Source organism: Notechis scutatus, chromosome 6 (assembly GCF_049901735.1).
Source record: "Notechis scutatus isolate UNSWTSFEM ecotype Mainland chromosome 6, rNotScu1.2, whole genome shotgun sequence".
In the NCBI taxonomy this organism is placed as follows: Eukaryota; Metazoa; Chordata; class Lepidosauria; order Squamata; family Elapidae; genus Notechis; species Notechis scutatus.
The window spans coordinates 37,838,116-37,855,490 of NC_142014.1; the positions used below are offsets into that span (position 1 = coordinate 37,838,116).

General features: G+C 38.0%; 1 protein-coding gene across 4 annotated transcripts in view; it reads left to right on the forward strand.

Moving 5' to 3' along the window:
* The window catches only part of TMEM19 (transmembrane protein 19), a 38,969-nt gene that overhangs the window by 15,790 nt on the left and 5,804 nt on the right, over positions 1 to 17,375 (forward strand). For 2 of the 4 annotated variants that reach the window (XM_087968000.1, XM_087967999.1), the window contains exons 3-5: positions 11,388 to 11,541; positions 13,549 to 13,662; positions 15,674 to 15,811. In XM_087968000.1, the coding sequence (XP_087824126.1) occupies positions 11,409 to 11,541; positions 13,549 to 13,662; positions 15,674 to 15,811 (385 nt within the window). In that variant the 5' untranslated portion in view covers positions 11,388 to 11,408. Of the gene's footprint in view, positions 1 to 9,860; positions 10,221 to 11,387; positions 11,542 to 13,548; positions 13,663 to 15,673; positions 15,812 to 17,375 lie in introns of those variants that run through there. The other 2 variants (XM_026667723.2, XM_026667722.2) reach the window with 2 other exon arrangements.

The following is a 17,375-nucleotide window of genomic DNA, read 5'->3' on the forward strand; positions in this document are numbered from 1 at the left end:
ATCTCTTGCATCAGTGTGGAGTTGGGGTGACTGAATGGACCTGAGTGTTTACTGGCCGGATGCCCTTCCTGACACCTATATGGAATTCACAGCAGATATTTTCTCTTTACGCCCAGAGAGACAAATATGTGTACTTAGAATTGAACTCACAGCCTCCAGACTGTAGGCGATAACTCCACCTTTAGACACCACACTGCTCCAAAGAAACAGCTAATACAACTGTTAAAAGATGCCAATATTATAATATCAAATGTAAATGCAGGCTTACTGCAAGAAACAAATCAACTAATGAACAGAATGGCTGCATTTATAATTGAACACAAAATCAGAAATGAAAAGAAAAAGCCTGGAAAATAAGTATGCTAAGAGCAGATGCAAGGAAGTTAAGACAGATGAAATAAAAGGAAGCTGAAGAACAAGAAGAACAAAGAATACCTAATCAACAGCAGAAACAGTGGAAGAATGGGCAAGAAAGATCAATAATTGGTTAGCACCAGGTGAAGACAATCTGCATGGTTTTGAGGTGAAACATCTGACTAGTCTACACCTACTCATTGCCAGACAGTTTAACAGAGGAGAGGATGTAAAATTGAAGTTTGGTTAACATCTGGTAAACCTACCTGGATAATGAAAGATCCAACAAAAGGGGTAGTAGCACCAGGCAAATAAAGGCCAATTATCTGCTCATCAGCAACTTTCAAATTGCTAACTGGTATGATAGTTGATGCAGTCCAATAGCATCTAGTTGAAAACAAGCTCTTTCCACCTGAGCAAAAAAGAAATCACCCCAATAGCAGAGGAATAAAGATCAATTCCTAATTGACAAGATGATTTTGGAAAACTTCAAGAGAAAGAAAACCAACTTGAATATAGCTTGGATTGATTACAAGAAGACATTCAACCCTGCCACATGATTGGATAACCAAATGGCTACAAAAAACAGGAGTCCGTAGAAACATCAGAAGCATTGTGCAAAGATCAATGGCACAATGGAAGATGTTGGTCCGTGGTGATAGAATGAGACAGATCAATATCAACAGAGCAGACTCACTATCAGCATTCCTATTTGTCATTGCCCTGGACAGGAAGATCAGAAAAATGACAGGGATTCATGCCCTTCATCCACACAGTGAGGTTAACAAATTCTACTTACCAAAAAGAATTGGTGAGCATGGAATATTGCAAGTACACCAGACAGTTGAAGAAATAAAAAGGGCATTGGAAGAATCTGAAGGACAGAAAAGAAAATGCACTGAAGGTAATACACCATTAAGGTTTCCTGAATACCCAAGATACTAAACTGGCCTACAAGAAAGATCAAAGCAAGCATAGAAAAGAGACATAGCAAGGCAAAGTATTACATGACCACTGTATTTAAAAACAACAACAGCAACTTGCAGGCAAAGCTGATACCAACAAGACCTGGCAATGGTGATAGCAGGAACACTGGAAAAAGAGACAAGGTAATTCTGGGTGCACATAGCCAACCTTTAAGAACCAATGTATATAAAGCCAGAATTGAGAAGACAACAACAGATGTGATTTGTGCAAAGAAGTTAGAGAACAGTGGATCACCTGGCTGCAAAAAGATTGCATAGTCTCACTACAACACAACAGAATGACAAAATAACAATAATGGTGCCTTAGAAGATCAGTAAGAAATGCCATTTGCCTGCAAGCAAGAACTGTTGAAAATACATAGACAAAGTATTAGAAGATGAAGAAGTTCTGGGACTTTAGAACTCAAAGGGAGAAGCATCTGCCACATAACACCCCAGACTTAGCAACTGTCAGTAAGAAAGTCAAAGATGTCTGGATAGTGGACATTACAGTACCTGGAGACAGTAGAATGGAGGAGAAAGAACTAGAGAAGATAACAAATACAAAGACTTGAAAATATACTGTAGGTAGAATGGCTATGGCAAAAGAAAGCAAAAATAGTGCCAATTTACTGTGCAATCCCAAAACCTCTGGAGTACCACTTGAATGAACACCATCAGCACTGACATCAGTCAATTGCAATTACTTGGAACAGCTTCCATCATGCAATGGTACCTTTAATACCATCAAACATCAACATCTGCCTATCCCAGGTCTTTAGGAGTGATTTGATAGGCGGATAAAAATGCCAAATCCAGTTTAAATATCTGGCTGAGTGCAGCCAATTATAATAACCATCATCAACAATCCAATCCAGCATGTCGGTAGTACAAAATAAAGAATTCATAGTAGAACTCTGTATGAATGCTAAACATTGAGTTCATCCAATGTAACCTTGTCATTGCTTAGAATGAAGTCCCTAGAGCCTCTTTGATAATGTATCATTCTGCTTTCAGTTTATGCTTTTATATCAGTATAAAAACTATCACTAGAATTTTCATCATAAGGTAACTCCTGCACATTATTTTTGCCATACTGTATACCTACAGCATATTTATTTACAACCAGATCTTAATCATTCAGGTTCTTGGTTTCTGTGTAGATCTTCATTCATACCTGGAAAAAGTACCACCATTGTATTAGCATATAATTAGCCATTTCAAAGGTTCACAGCTTTTATCATCATCACTGTCGTTATTTAGATTTAGAAGGCTGCCCAGCTCCAAAATTACCATAAATAGAGGTGCCCACCTTCCATAGCACTCACATGTAGCACCCACCCAGCTGGTCTCCATAGCACCAGCCTGCTTTCCTGGAGCACAATTTTAGCACTTCTTCCTATGTCATGGTCAAGTGACATTCTCACTTAACAATGGCAACAGGCATTGCCAGACTGTGGACACTAAGCAATACCATTGCATTGTGCTTTATGAAAATATTGTGTAGCAATTGAAATTCCAATCCCAATTATCACAAATTCAAGGGGAATCTGTAGTTACATTCAAATTAACAGGAAACACAAATCCACAGAGCTTTAATGGTAAGCTTCAAAAACTAAAACATGCTTGTAGGCGAATGATATGATTGTAAGTGAAACCTAATCAGATGTTTATGTATAGAGTAAATGATTCACTGAACTGAAACATTAGCCACACTGTTCTGAATTAACAGGACAGGCTAGGCCAGGGGTCTCCAACCTTGACAACTTGAAGACTTGTGGACTTCAATTCCCAGAATTCCTCAGCCAGCTTTGCTGGCTGAGGAACTCTGGGAGTTGAAGTCCACAAGTCTTCAAGTTGCCACGGTTGGAGACCCCTGGGCTAGGCTAAAATGCTATTGGTAGTTTGGAATGGTATGTGCTATGGAAACCACTTCCAGGGTGTTTGCATTGGCATAATTGAGATGTATTTAGATATAAGTGATATGGTTTACCAGGGGATATTGGAGCAATATATTAATTTGAGTGATGAGTGGAACATTAATGATTTCTAAGTAATTGCTTACTTAGGTAACGTCACCCACTGTAGTTGACAAAGCAGCCAAATTCTTAAGCGCTAATGTTTGCAAAAATCCTCTTGATCATTACGAACAAAATACAATGTCTTTCAATCAATAAAACTTTATAATATAATCCTATAGTTATCCATTTAGAAAAAGGGGTATGAAGAGGGTAGAGGGAAATCTGTCTTCCTGTCTGCAACAGTGACATCTCTGAAATGAAAGCCCATTTTGGCTTTCCATGTAGGAAACAACAAATCACAAAAGCATCTGCCTGACTATTTTCAAGTCATTTCCTAGTTCTGGTTAAGACCGATTGATTATGTCCAATCAAGTCATTTTCAATCCCTAGGAACCACATAGATTTTCTTCATGATGATCTAACCCTAAACTGCTTTTCAAGCCTCCCAATGGTGCATTCATCATCACTGTACTGAATAAAAACCTATAAGCATAGCTATGGCTTTCTTCTGGAAAAAAAATGCTAGCCTTTAAACATGGATTTAATATTCTGAAAAGGTGCTGGTTCTGTCGTCTGTCACACATAACCAAAAACAGAATGAAACATTAATTGTCTGGAGACCTGTAATTATCAAGCACAGGTGTATAGCCTCATAATTGCTGTTCAGAAATAGCCTGACCAACAGGTTACAGCTGCAAAGGAGGAAAACGCAAAGATCATTGGGAGTGTTCTTAATTGCTTTACGCCACACCCTTTTATGCCTGAACATATTACTTGAACCACCAGACAAGTTAGTTAAACCTGTGTTCTAATTCTAATCATCCATCTAAGTTCACCCCATCCTGCAATCTCCCACGTTATAAAAAGAGATTGGTGGTTGCTTTCCCCCAGTGGGATGACACATGATAGAAAGAAAACTAAGATAGTCACAAATCCTAACTTGCCTGCCTTGTTATTGTGGCAGAATAGACCTCAGCAATGAAAGGACACAGTATATGCCAACATGAATTTTTTTGCCAGCTCAAAGACTAATAGATTTCAATAGAGAAACAGCTCTTAGCAGTATCCCTATGGACATCTTTATATAATAAAAATAAAGATTGTGGTGTGAAAGATGCTTTTTCAAGAGACAACTGGACTTGTTTTTCTTGGAAGACATTTCGTTTCTCATCTAAGAAGCTTCTTCAGCTCTGACGTGACAGTGGGGAATGGAAGGCTTTATATTAGACAGCTGGTCATTTACATTCTTTTAGAGAGTTGTTGGGGCCACTTGGAGGTTTATCTGTGTCCTTAGGGTCACCTGAGTAGTGCAAATGGATGAGGAGCCTCCTTGGAACTACTGAAAGGAGTGTATTCACTGGAGATATATGTTGTCCCTCCCACTCTGTTGAGAGAGAGTTGTTCAGTTTTGATATAGATGGCCTCTTTGACCTCTGTTTCAAACCCGAAGTCCTCTCTGTCCAAAATGTAGACTTTGGTGTCTTCAAAAGAGTGCTGTTTGTCTTTTAAATGCAGATGGACTGCTGAATCTAGTCCTGGTGGTTTTGTTCTCCTATGTTGTGCCATGTGTTTATGAAGTGGTTATTTTGCTTCCCCAATGTACAGATCTCCACATGTCTCACTGCATTGTACCGCATATACCATGTTGCTCAGTTTTTGTCTGGATGTTTTATCCTTGGGAAGGACAAGCCTTAGAGCATTCTTGGGTTTAAAGTGTGCATGTATGTTGTGTTGGCTAAGGATCCTTCTGAGCTTTTCAGATATCCCTGCAATGTTTGGAATGACAACATTGTTTTGTTTATTGTTCTCTTCTTTGTCTATTATGTTCCTGCTGGGTCTTTTTGGGGATTTGATGAAGGCCCATTCGGAATCGCCACACATTCTGAGGTCTTTCTTGATGTGTTCTAGTTCTTTTTCTTTCCTATCTTTGGTGGTAGGCAGGCCTTCAGCTCGGTGGTATAGGGTTCTGATAACTCCCATTTTGTGCTACAGTGAGTGGTGAGAATCAAAATATAAATATTGATCTCTGTGTGGGGGTTTTCTGTAAATTTCAATGTTAAGGCTCCTGTCTTCCTTAATGTGTACTGCACAATCCAGGAAGGCTAGACTATTTTTCTTCCCACATGAATTTGATGTATCTGTCCACAGAGTTGATATGCTTGGTTAACGCTTCCAGTTGGTTAACGCTTCCAATTCCTGTGTTTTGATTTTGACCGACATATCATCCACATACTTATACCAGTGAGTGGGTGGAATTGTGAATAAGTTTAGGATGACCCTGAGGACACAGATAAACCTCCAAATGGCCTCAATAACTCTCTAAAAGCATGTAAATGACCAACTGCCTGCAAGGATATAAATTCTTCCTTTTCCTACCAATCAGTCAGAGCTGAAGAAGCTTCTTGGATATGAAGAGAAACATCTTCAGAGAAAAACAAGAAAGTCCAATAGCCTCTTGAAAAAGTACCTTTGGGACAACCATGACCTAAATGACTGAGAATCTCCATAGACATATAAATCACTTTAACTCCTTGAATAAATTTGTCCCTGAAGTTCATATCTTCCAGGGCTTTAAACATACATACCTATTTAAATTGTCAAAGGTTTTTTCTGCATCTAAAAATAGGCTTCTCATTATAGAATTGTAAGTGTTCAATAATGTTCAAAACAGTTGTCACATTATCTCTAAGTTGTCTTTTTGGCAAAAAGCCAGATTGGTCTTCATGAATATAAGACTGTAAGACCTTCTTCATTTCAATCATTACAAGACAGTATAATTTCCAATTCATTTTTTTTTACAAAGTCAAACCCATAACTTCTTTGATCTAATTTAAACCCTTTTTTCAATTATAAATATGGAAACTACTGATATAATATTTATTGATCATTCTGGAAAGATAAAATATATGATAAGCGGTTTTCCAAATTAAACTTAAAGCAACAAGTAAATTGCCTAAAATAAACAGGACATATAAAAATACAGGGTCAATGTTGCTTCCCATCAGTACTGTTTAAAATTACTCAAATCATTTTAAGGCAGGGTTACCCCAACATGATCAATATCTACCCCAAGTATCAATTGGACTTTATTTATCCATTATGTTATTATTGATCATAGAATTATTAGTTAATATTAAATTATTTTCAAATAACAGATTTTGGGGTTGATAAACAATGTAAAGAATCATGAAGAAATTAATGAGCTGAAAAATTTGTGGACCACTGTTTTAAAGACTGATAGACCCAAAAAATTTTAGGCTGAGTCACTATAATGAATGTGCAAATATCTTGAAAAATATTTTTTTATATTCACTCAGAGATGGATGCTAGAGATATCTTTGGGAAAGGAATTGTGATTTATTAAGAGAGGTGAAATGACAACTTACTTCTGATAAAGTGGAAAACATAAGAAACACAAAATAGCCCTGCCTTCATTATATTTGGTATAAGATAGAGTACAGCAAAACTTTGATATCAGTCTTTAGATCCTCGCAAAATCTTTCCCTAAGATCATCTCTATATTACATTATACAAAGGTGATATTTTACCAGATAACCCCAGACCACTTTGATCTTCAGGAAGTGATCCAATGTCTATATAGCCTCTTCCATGTGGATTGATAACTACCTTGTAAAGTAGTCCAGACAAGAACTATTACAAGAACTATTACTATTAGCTCAATCTTTATTGTAAAGTTATTAACAGAATATCACAAGCCTGAATTTATCTCTCCAACCTCACTTTTACAGTCCCAGAAACCAGAAAGAGTTCTTTCTGAGACAGTTGCCATGCCTCCATTCCTTCCGTGGGCTCAGTTGCCTCATACCTGACCATAGCAATATCAATATCAATTAGGCTTATACATTGCCCCAAAGCACTTTACAACACTCTGAGTGGTTTACAATGCAGAGCATTTTTTGCATATTACGCCAAACAGTCTGGGTCCTCATTTTATCAACCTTGAAAGCATGGAAGGCTGAGTCAAGCTTGAGTCCCATCACACTCAAACTCTAGGCTTTGGGCAGAGTTTGCCTGCAATAATGCAATTTAACCACTGTGCCACCAGGGTTCCTATAGAGCAGGGGTCGCCAACCTTTTGGACCTCAAGGACCACCAAAGTCATAATTTTAAATCCTGCAGATCACTAATATGAATTTTGACTGATGGTGGCTTGCTGACGTTGGTGGGAGAGAAAGGTCCCTCACACACACCCCACCCTCTCCAAGGCAGCCACATTCTTAACCTGCTTTTGAGCTCCATTCTCAGAGGGCGGAGGAGAGAGATCCAATCTAACCTTGGAGAGCTGGTGATGTTCTCTCTCCCTCCCTCCCTCTCTTTCTCTCTCTCTCACACACATACACACACAGATCTCACACACACATACACACACACCCTCCAAGACAGCCACATTCCTAATCTGCTTTTGAGCTCCCTTCTTGGGGGGAGGAGAGAGAGAGACAGTATTCTGCGATTGGTACTACTGATTGATACTATTGTTCCTACTGATTGATTGTTGTTTATTTGGGATCTTTTGGCGTCATGCAAAGAAAGCAGCAGAAGCAGCAGAAGTTTTTCTTTCTCTCCCCCCAAACTCTGCCAGAAATGAGTTTTTGCCAGGGTAGCCTCTTGGAATAGAAGGCCTTGCAGGGTCCGAAAGACTCATTTCTGGTGGAGTTTGGGGGAGAGAAAGAAAGACTTTTGCTGCTTTCCTTGTGTGTAGCCAAAAGCAGAAGAAGAAGGAAGCGGAAAGAAGCAGCCCGGTGGCCAGCCAAGTTCCCCCCTCCACCCCTTTCCCCCTTCCCCTTACTACTTCGTGTTGTTCCGATGCAAGCCTTATGTCCCTGCGGGCCATGTGGGAGGAGGAGCCTTGTGTTCCCGCACAGCCTAGATTAATTGCTTTGGGGGATGTTCTGGGGGTGACATTTCTCTGTGGACCACCAATATTTTCTCGCAGACCACCAGTGGGCTGCGGCCCACAGTTGGCGACCACTGCTATAGAGACCAAGCCTATTATGTGTCTCTTCCTTCTCTCTCCCAAGGTCATTCTCACAAACCATTAAAATTGGGCTGTTGTCTCACCTGGTTGGTGAAAGCAGCCAGCAAGATAATGGATGGCTGAGTATGTGTGTTAATTAAAGGCATCCTTGGGAGACACCGCCTGTCTTGAGGGAGTGATGGTGGTGGTTTTACTCCTTGGGAAGAATATAACTCTCATATTCCCATTAAAGCAGGTGCAAAAATGCCTAAGATTAGCATCAAGACTAAATTTAGAAAGAACATAAGTCTTGCTCAGAAAGTTCTTTTAGTAGTAATTATTACATGAATTCATCATTTGTCCCTATTTTGATGGACAATTGGGAACAATTTCTTACCCAACCTCAACAGAATGGGAAGAAATTGTGCATTACAACGATGTCTCTAATTATTGTTAAAACTAAAGTGAAATGCGTTCACACTCAGAGAATCATTCATTTTAAGTCATTCCCAGATGAATGTAGGATTGTCAACTGTGGTTTTGTTATTGTGCTTTAAACAAAGAAAGGCATCTAATGTTCACAGGTCTGATCAGTTCAAACATTTAAGATTCACCATTTACAGCTATTTATGAAAGGGGAATTCAGATAAAATGTTAAGTTTGCTTAGAAAAAAGTCTCATTAAATTTATTACTATTCATGCATTTAAAAGTGAAACTTGTAAAACTAAATTCTTTTCTACTTCAGGGGTTTGATTTGGTTATGGAAGGACAGAAAATTTTGAAGCACTGAAAATTGCTGGTGGAGTGACTTGAGCTTCAGTTGTGTATAACAGCTGAAGGAAAAGCCAGCCATTTAGGCGGAAGCAATGAAGCACATAAAAAGGAAATGGTGGTTTTAATGAGGAAGAAAGCAGCCTAAAAAGCACCCGCAGCAATCTTAACTTTTCCTGTCGAAAAATAAAGTTCTAACGCTCAACTTTAACCCACTCATGAGGACGCATGCGCGTAAGGAATAGCTAGAGATAGGAATAAAGTAGAATGATAATAAATGGTCTACACTGAGTTCACGATTGATTTGATACTGGGTTTATTCTAGTATCCATTATCACAATTTGAAGCGATGGCTGTAATACATTCTTGAATGCCGATAACATTATAGATTAAGAAATAATTATAATTGTAGTGATTCATGGAGAAAGCGCCCAAATGAAATAGCTGAGTCGTCCTAATAGAAGCATCAATCAAAGATTCTCTGCCTTGCAAATTCCGATGTAAATTTAAGTAACCTCTTGTTTGAACTTAGAGATTCGTTGCATGCTTTTGGTGGAGATGCTACGTATTTTTTTTTTTTTTTTACAATGCATCACTGTCCATGTTACTCAGAAGTTATTAAATTATAATTTGGGAAAAGAGGGGAAAAAAAAAAAAAAAAAAAAAAAAAAAAAAAAAAAGAGGAGGGGGGTTGGAAGGGTGGTTGTTCTGTTACCCCCCCCCCCAACCCTTTGAACTGGTCTTGATTAAAGATAGTCTCAGATATATTCTACATATTATATATTCTATAAAAATATTCTCACTCTCATCCTCTGCTGCCGCGCTTTGCGTTTTGCCTCAGCAGAGAGGAGGGCAAGCCGCCCAAAGAATTGACTTTGTGCCTCATCATTCCCCGGAGGGACGAAACCGAAGCGGCTCAAAATTAATTCGGAAGAGTCAATCTTCGTATGAGTCTTTAGACTATGAATCTATGGCCTCGGGGTTAGGGTTGCTTAGAGTTGCAGCGGGGCTCGGCGCTGATGGGGCTCCCTCGTTGGCTTGCTGGTTTGATCCGCGGATCGCTGGGAAGAGGATGGAAGAGTATCTGCCTCGCCAAGAAGGTCGGCTGAAGCTGAGGCCCCGGTGGCCCTGAGGTGTGTCAGGAAGCTGAGATGCAAACTCTGCAGGCTCTCGGCGCCTTTTAGGCGAGCCGCTCATGCTTCCCCAGTACCGTCAGGGACGGGGCTGCCTTACTTGTAGGAGCTCCGTTTGCTCTTTACTGTGTCCTAAGCATCTTGGGCAGCGAGCCCAACAGAGGTTTTGTAAATGTTTTTTTTAACAAATCTTCATTTTCGGGAACATATGTAGCTATAATACAGAATTTGTAACAATGTGTTTTGTGAACCATAGAAAGGTATGAGAAATCATTTGGTCTCACAGACTACAGTTATCATGGATTTGATGGGGCTGAATTTATTTATTTTATTTATTTATTTGATTTGCCAATTGTTTACAAGATAATAAGTATAAATGTATACATAGTTGTGAATACATGAAATGGTTACATATAAGAAAAATAAAAGAATAGGAGAAACAATAGGACAGGGACGGTAGGCACGTTGGTGCGCTTATGCACGCCCCCTATTGAAGCCAATTGCTGGAATCTGGAAATAAAGTAAATCCTAGGCTATTGATAGACAAAGAAAAGAAGATTTTACAGGGCCACAGTATAGGAAAGTTTGGTCACTGTTGTGAAAACAGTTTACATTTTTTTAAAAACCAGATACTCAAAAAAATCCTCTGTGTTACACTTTAGGACTATGCCTGACACATCCTCCTTTTGCTGAATGATAACCTTATATTAGTGGCAATGAGTCTGACTCTGACAAATATTTGCACTAGTAGTAGTAGTGCAAGGTGAGGAAGGATTCTACTTTATTAACCTGTGCATCCTTTTCCTGCTATGCTGCATTAAAATATACTTCCTGAGATGAATTGCCAGCATTTCTATTACACATAAGCACCCATGCCAAGTAACTTGTACATACAATAACAAAAAAACAAAATCTGAATAGTTGTCCCATTAAACACTTAAAGCATATTTTAACTGGGCAGATTTGCACACAGATATTTCCTTTATCTCCATGAGGGTAACAAAATTCCTCCTATGGAAATGTGTTTCTCATGGAAATTTAGTTCATTCTTTCTGACTTTCCATGATTTTTGATATATTTTATTTATATAAACAATATATTTTATCTAAACAATATATTTTATTTATCTAAACAATCTAAACATTTTCTGCCTTTTTCTATACACAGGTTATCACTTCTGGATTTTCCATGTTGTTTCATTCCTGGAATGATTTCAATAAAGATTACTTCAAAATGATAACAAACATCATCATTTTGAGTATACTAATATGTATTTCTTTGTCTTTCTGGATTGTGTCCATGACCGCAAGCACATATTATGGTAAATTTTTAAAATCATTAGATATTTATGAAATGTTCGTTTATTGCATTCCTGTAATAGCTAATATTGATATGTAAGCACACTTTTGCCATATAATTCTATAACTGAAATATTTTAGGTGACTACTGAAGTTTATCAAATACATTCAACCACTCACAATATTAAAAACTATATATTTTAAGAACTTTAAAACTTGAAATATATGTATAGCTAGTGGTTTAATTGATAGTAACTAGAAATATTATAATGTATTTGAGAGAATCATATATTCTAAATATGAGTTTACTTTCAGATGCTTCAGAATATATCATGTCAATAATTTATTATAACTGATACTCCTTCCTCCTTCTATTTGCTTGACAATTAGGTATGTTCATCATCTTGAATTATTTATAAAAATAATAAAAGCTGTGAGTGTGTAGCTGGTATTTTGAGAAAGAAATACTTGTTTGTAATTAAAATACTGTCATGCGTATGTCACAGTGATATCTATCAATTAAAATAACTTTTGCCAACAGATTTGGCAATGTAATTTCAGATGATGTGGGACCTCAAAACCAGTGTTTTCATCTTTAGCAGTTTTAAGATGTGTGGATACCAACTCCCTAAATTCCCTACCCAACTTAAAGTTGCAAAAGTGAGAAACACTTCTATACAATGGTAACATATATTAGCCAATAGTCTAAACTGGTTTGTTGCATAAATAAAATGAAAGCAATTAGACAGGATATGATTTCCTAAGCTTCTTCAAAGAAAAGGGATAGTGTTAACATCTGGTATGTTTGGAATCCAAGATGCAATGTTTGTGGTCTAGTATGCATTTACTTTTTGTTGTCTTTCATAAGGCTTACAAAGCACAGTGTAATTTCAAATTCATTAAGCATATTGTAGTCTAAAATAGAGGGGAAATTATGTTAAGGAGGCTATGGAAAAAAGAGTAAAACATGTTCCCAGCAATCTGGGTCCTCTGATTTTGGAAGGATGGAAGACTGAGTCAACTTTGAGTGGGTCAGGATCAAACTCCTGGCAGTGGGCAGAGTCAACCTACAATACTGCATTTTAACCATTGTGTCACATAGGTCTCAATTCAAAATGCTGCTTTTAAGGTGCATAGTCTTTATGGCTTAGTCTCTAGCTACTGGCTGGGCCTTCTGCTTCAGGCAGAACCAACTTGATCAGTTCATTTAGGTCCAGAAGGCCATCTTGAGAATCCAGCCACTCAAATGAAATCAGCAAAGGGGCTAAAACATGTTGTTGTTGTTTTTTTTTTTCATGCGTTGCCCCTATGCTTAACACTGGTCTCCAGAGTTCTGGATGGCACTGTCCCTTATAGTTTTCCACTTGCAGTCATGACAGAGTTTTATCATAGCACATTTGATTGGTGAAAATGTAGAGTTGCTTTTTTAGGGGGCTGTTATGATTTTATGTACTTTGTTTGATTATAAACTGCCAGGAAGTTAGTATAATCAATAGGTAAGTAAATAAGAACATTTTGGCTGTTAAGGAATGTGAATGAAAAATATGTGTGAATTCAAAATGTTTCTAGATTCCACAAAGGGTAATATAATATTACTTCCACTTTATATCGGACAGCAGCAGCCTTCCCACTTTTGGGACCGGTTCCATGGAAAAAGGGGTTTTCCATGGACCAGAGGGGGCGTGGTTTTGCATGCTGCCTGCATTCCGTGGATGGGGCTTCACTTGTTTGCATGGCCCGGTTGCTGGCATGCTGCAGACCAGGGGTTGGGACCCCTGCCTTACAGGGTATTTCTTCAATTGGCCCATTGCCATTAGAGTTTTGTTTTCCAAAGAACCTAACTGTTCCTCTATCCCATCAGAATATTTTACTGTACTTGAATATAAAGTGATACAATTTCAACTGTATGTCACTTAAAAAAGAATGAAAACTGCTTTTACTCTTTAACAGTTTTAACAGTTTTATCATTATGGTTTATACAATAGAATATTGGTCTTGACATTGTGTACTGTTTTTAACATACTTTTTAGGTAGCTTGCGGCCAATTTCTCCATGGCGCTGGCTTTTTTCAATTTTGATCCCGCTAATGATTGCTTCACGAGGATTTAGGAAAAAGAGTCTTGATCATGGTGGAGCAATAGGAGGTATGGCTTTATCTCTTAATTTTGGTTGTATGCATAGATTTTTGAGATGTAAGTATTTTCCGTCATCTTTCAACTTGACATTAAGATATGTTGTTTATTGTCATTATGCTCTTTTTAAAAGTTACTTGCATGTGCAAGCTTTCAGTTAAAATAATATTCTATTCTTATTTTGGTAACAATCTGTTCCCATCACTTTGCAGGGATAAATATATATAAATTATTTATTATTTGATGTATCATTTGGCAAATTCTCTTCTGCATTCTGGATGGAAAATAAAGTAAAATTCAGGAGGTGGCTTGTCTCTAAATCTATGCAAACTTCCTTTACACTTCATATATCTAATCTAGGGTTATGCTGGGCTCCATAGAATTGAATTTGTTATGAATTACTCATTACTTGAGTGGCTATTTATGTTCAAATTATGTAATTAATGTAAACAGAAAAGTTATTCAAATAATGAGTAACTCATAACAAATATATTACATTTGTGTGTGTGTATCTGTACTTACATGTACACACACATATACACGGATCAGATTTCATCTGGTATCAGTTACCTCTGATGAGTGATATGTGTGCACATGTAAGTATATGTATGTATGTGTGTGTGTGTACTAATACATATTCAATTAATTTGTCCTGTACCCCTAAATATCAATAATAGTCTGAGGAATCTTAGGATCCTATGTCTGATCAATCACAAATAAGATACTGGGGTGCTTTTAGAAGAAATTTGATATTTCTTCTGATATCTGATATCAGAACAGGTCAATAAAAGTTATTTCAGTAGATTACTACAGCAGCCATGTAAGAATTTTTATTTGTATGTTTTAGCATATTCAAAATAGTTTATTAATGTAGTCATACTAATTATTAGTACAGTCAAGAAAATTATCTATACTAGAAATACTGTGCTAAAAAGCTTAAAGGAGGAAAGAAGTTTCAAAAGTATTTGGAGCATCTAACCTCACATAATTTGAGTGAGGAGGATGCTTGGTCTATATTGAATAGCAGAATGTAATAATTTGATGGATTTTTACCCCTGAAAAATTTGCTATCTCTATGCCCGATCATTATTGTGCAATCTTTTCTTTGTGGAATTCATAATTTAATTATGATTCTTAGCAAGTTTCATCTAATTTATTTAACAGAAACCAATCTTGATTATACCACTCTGCCTCTTCAAGATGACCTACAGTTTTAAGTTACATGGGAGGAGTGGGGAATATGAATTATTTCATTTATTTATGGTATTTATGACAGTTTGTATGAATTTAGCATTTATAATAAAATTTGGAATACTGAGAAAAAAGGAATTTAGGAGACATACCAGATTCTATCAGAAGCATGCAATGTAGTACGGTATGTAAGAAAGATTGATATGAACATATCTTCAGATACCTGGATTATGAATGGATATTGTTCCAGTCATATTACCAGAATGTTCTAAGGTATAAAGGTAGAAGCAACAGGTCTGAAGAGAGATAGGAACAGAACTAAAGGTTTAGTACTGCTTTCCTCCAATCAAGATAAGGTAGAATAATTAATGGGCATAATAATTGGAATGATGGTGTTTAGACCATTACAAATGGAATGCAGAAACACAGGGGAGTTAGCTTAGTTTACTCCCATATTATGTAAAAATATTGCATAAGTACTGAATTTGTAGATCTTATTGTCCGATACTTTCAAAGAGTATGTTCAGTACCATAGAAGAACGTAGTAGAATATTATAAAACAAGATTATGGCTGGTTAGAAAACTGAATAGGAGTATTCCATACTGCAACTGTTCTGTAATTCTTTTTGATATTGTTACTAACTACATGGTGTTTTCTTCCTGCAAGATTGCTTGAACTTGCATAATCTGCACAAAACAAAATTATTGGACTATTATTTCAATGTAGGTTGATGCTATATACTTTTTAAAAGTCAAATAATTAAATTTCTGGAAGAAAATGATTGCAAAAAGTAAATGGCAATTCTTTCTCCAACTTTCCCTCTCCCTTCAGGTTTAATTGTTGGATTTATCCTCACTGTTGCAAATTACAGCTTTTTTACCTCCATGCTCATGTTTTTTATTACTTCTTCCAAACTCACCAAGTGGAAAGGAGAAGTAAAAAAACGAATAGATTCAGAATACAAAGAAGGTAAGCTTTTAGTTTTAAGAAATTTCATAATGATGATTTCCCCTTATTTTAGGGAAAGAATGGTGTAATGCTTAGATTGTATTGGGATAGGAAGAAGCTGTTTTTCCCACTTCACTTTTTCCCTATCAATCCACAAGATCCTGGAAATATTTCCTTGGGGAACAGGATTCTATTGAAAGAAAGGAATTGATATTTTTGAAATAAGAAAGCATTTGTGAAAAATGAGGGAAACTTTTTTTATAAGCCAGCACTGTTAGAGGCCAATTTTTGTGGTCTTTGGAAAGTTGCAAGTAGAATTGGTTGAAAAATATACACTGCTCAAAAAAATGAAGGGAACACAAAAATAAGACATCCTAGATCTGAATGAATGAAATATTCTTATTAAATACTTTGTTCATTACATAGTTGAATGTGCTGACAACAAAATCACACAAAAATAATCAATGGAAATCAAATTTAGCAACCCATGGAGGTCTGGATTTGGAGTTACACTCAAAATTAAAGTGGAAAAAAACACTACAGGCTGATCTAACTTTGATGTAATGTCCTTAAAACAAGTCAAAATGAGGCTCAGTAGTGTGTGTGGCCTCCACGTGCCTGTATGACCTCCCTACAATGCCTGGGCATGCTCCTGATGAGGTGGTGGATGGTCTCCTGAGGGATTTCTTCCCACACTTGGACTAAAGCATCCCCCAACTCCTGGACAGTCTGTGGTGCAACGTGGCATTGTGGATGGAGCGAGACATGATGTCCCAGATATGCTCAATTGGATTCAGGTCTGGGGAACGGGCGGGCCAGTCCATAGCATCAATGCCTTCGTCTTGCAGGAACTGCTGACACACTCCAGCCACATGAGGTCAAGCATTGTCGTGCATTAGGAGGAACCTAGGGCCAACCGCACCAGCATATGGTCTCAAAGGGGGTCTGAGGATCTCATCTCGGTACCTAATGGCAGTCAGGCTACCTCTGGCGAGCACATGGAGGGCTGTGCGGCCCCTTAAAGAAATGCCACCCCACACCATTACTGACCCACTGCCAAACCGGTCATGCTGGAGGATGTTGCAGGCAACAGAACGTTCTCCACGGCATCTCCAGACCCTGTCACGTCTGTCACATGTGCTCAGTGTGAACCTGCTTTCATCTGTGAAGCGCAAAGGGCACCAGTGGCGAATGTGCCAATCTTGGTGTTCTCTGGCAAATGCCAAACGTACTGCACGATGTTGGGCTATAAGCACAACCCCCACCTGTGGACGTCGGGCCCTCATACCACCCTCATGGGGTCTGTTTCTGACCGTTTGAGCAGCCACATGCACATTTGTGGCCTGCTGGAGGTCATTTTGCAGGGCTCTGGCAGTGCTCCTGTCCCTCCTTGCACAAAGGCGGAGGTAGCGGTACTGATGCTGGGTTGTTGCCCTCCTACGGCCTCCTCCTTGTCTCCAGATGTACTGGCCTGTCTCCTGGTAGCGCCTCCATGCTCTGGGCACTGCGCTGACAAGACACAGCAAACGTTCTTGCCACAGCTCACATTGATGTGCCATCCTGGATGAGCTGCACTACCTGAGCC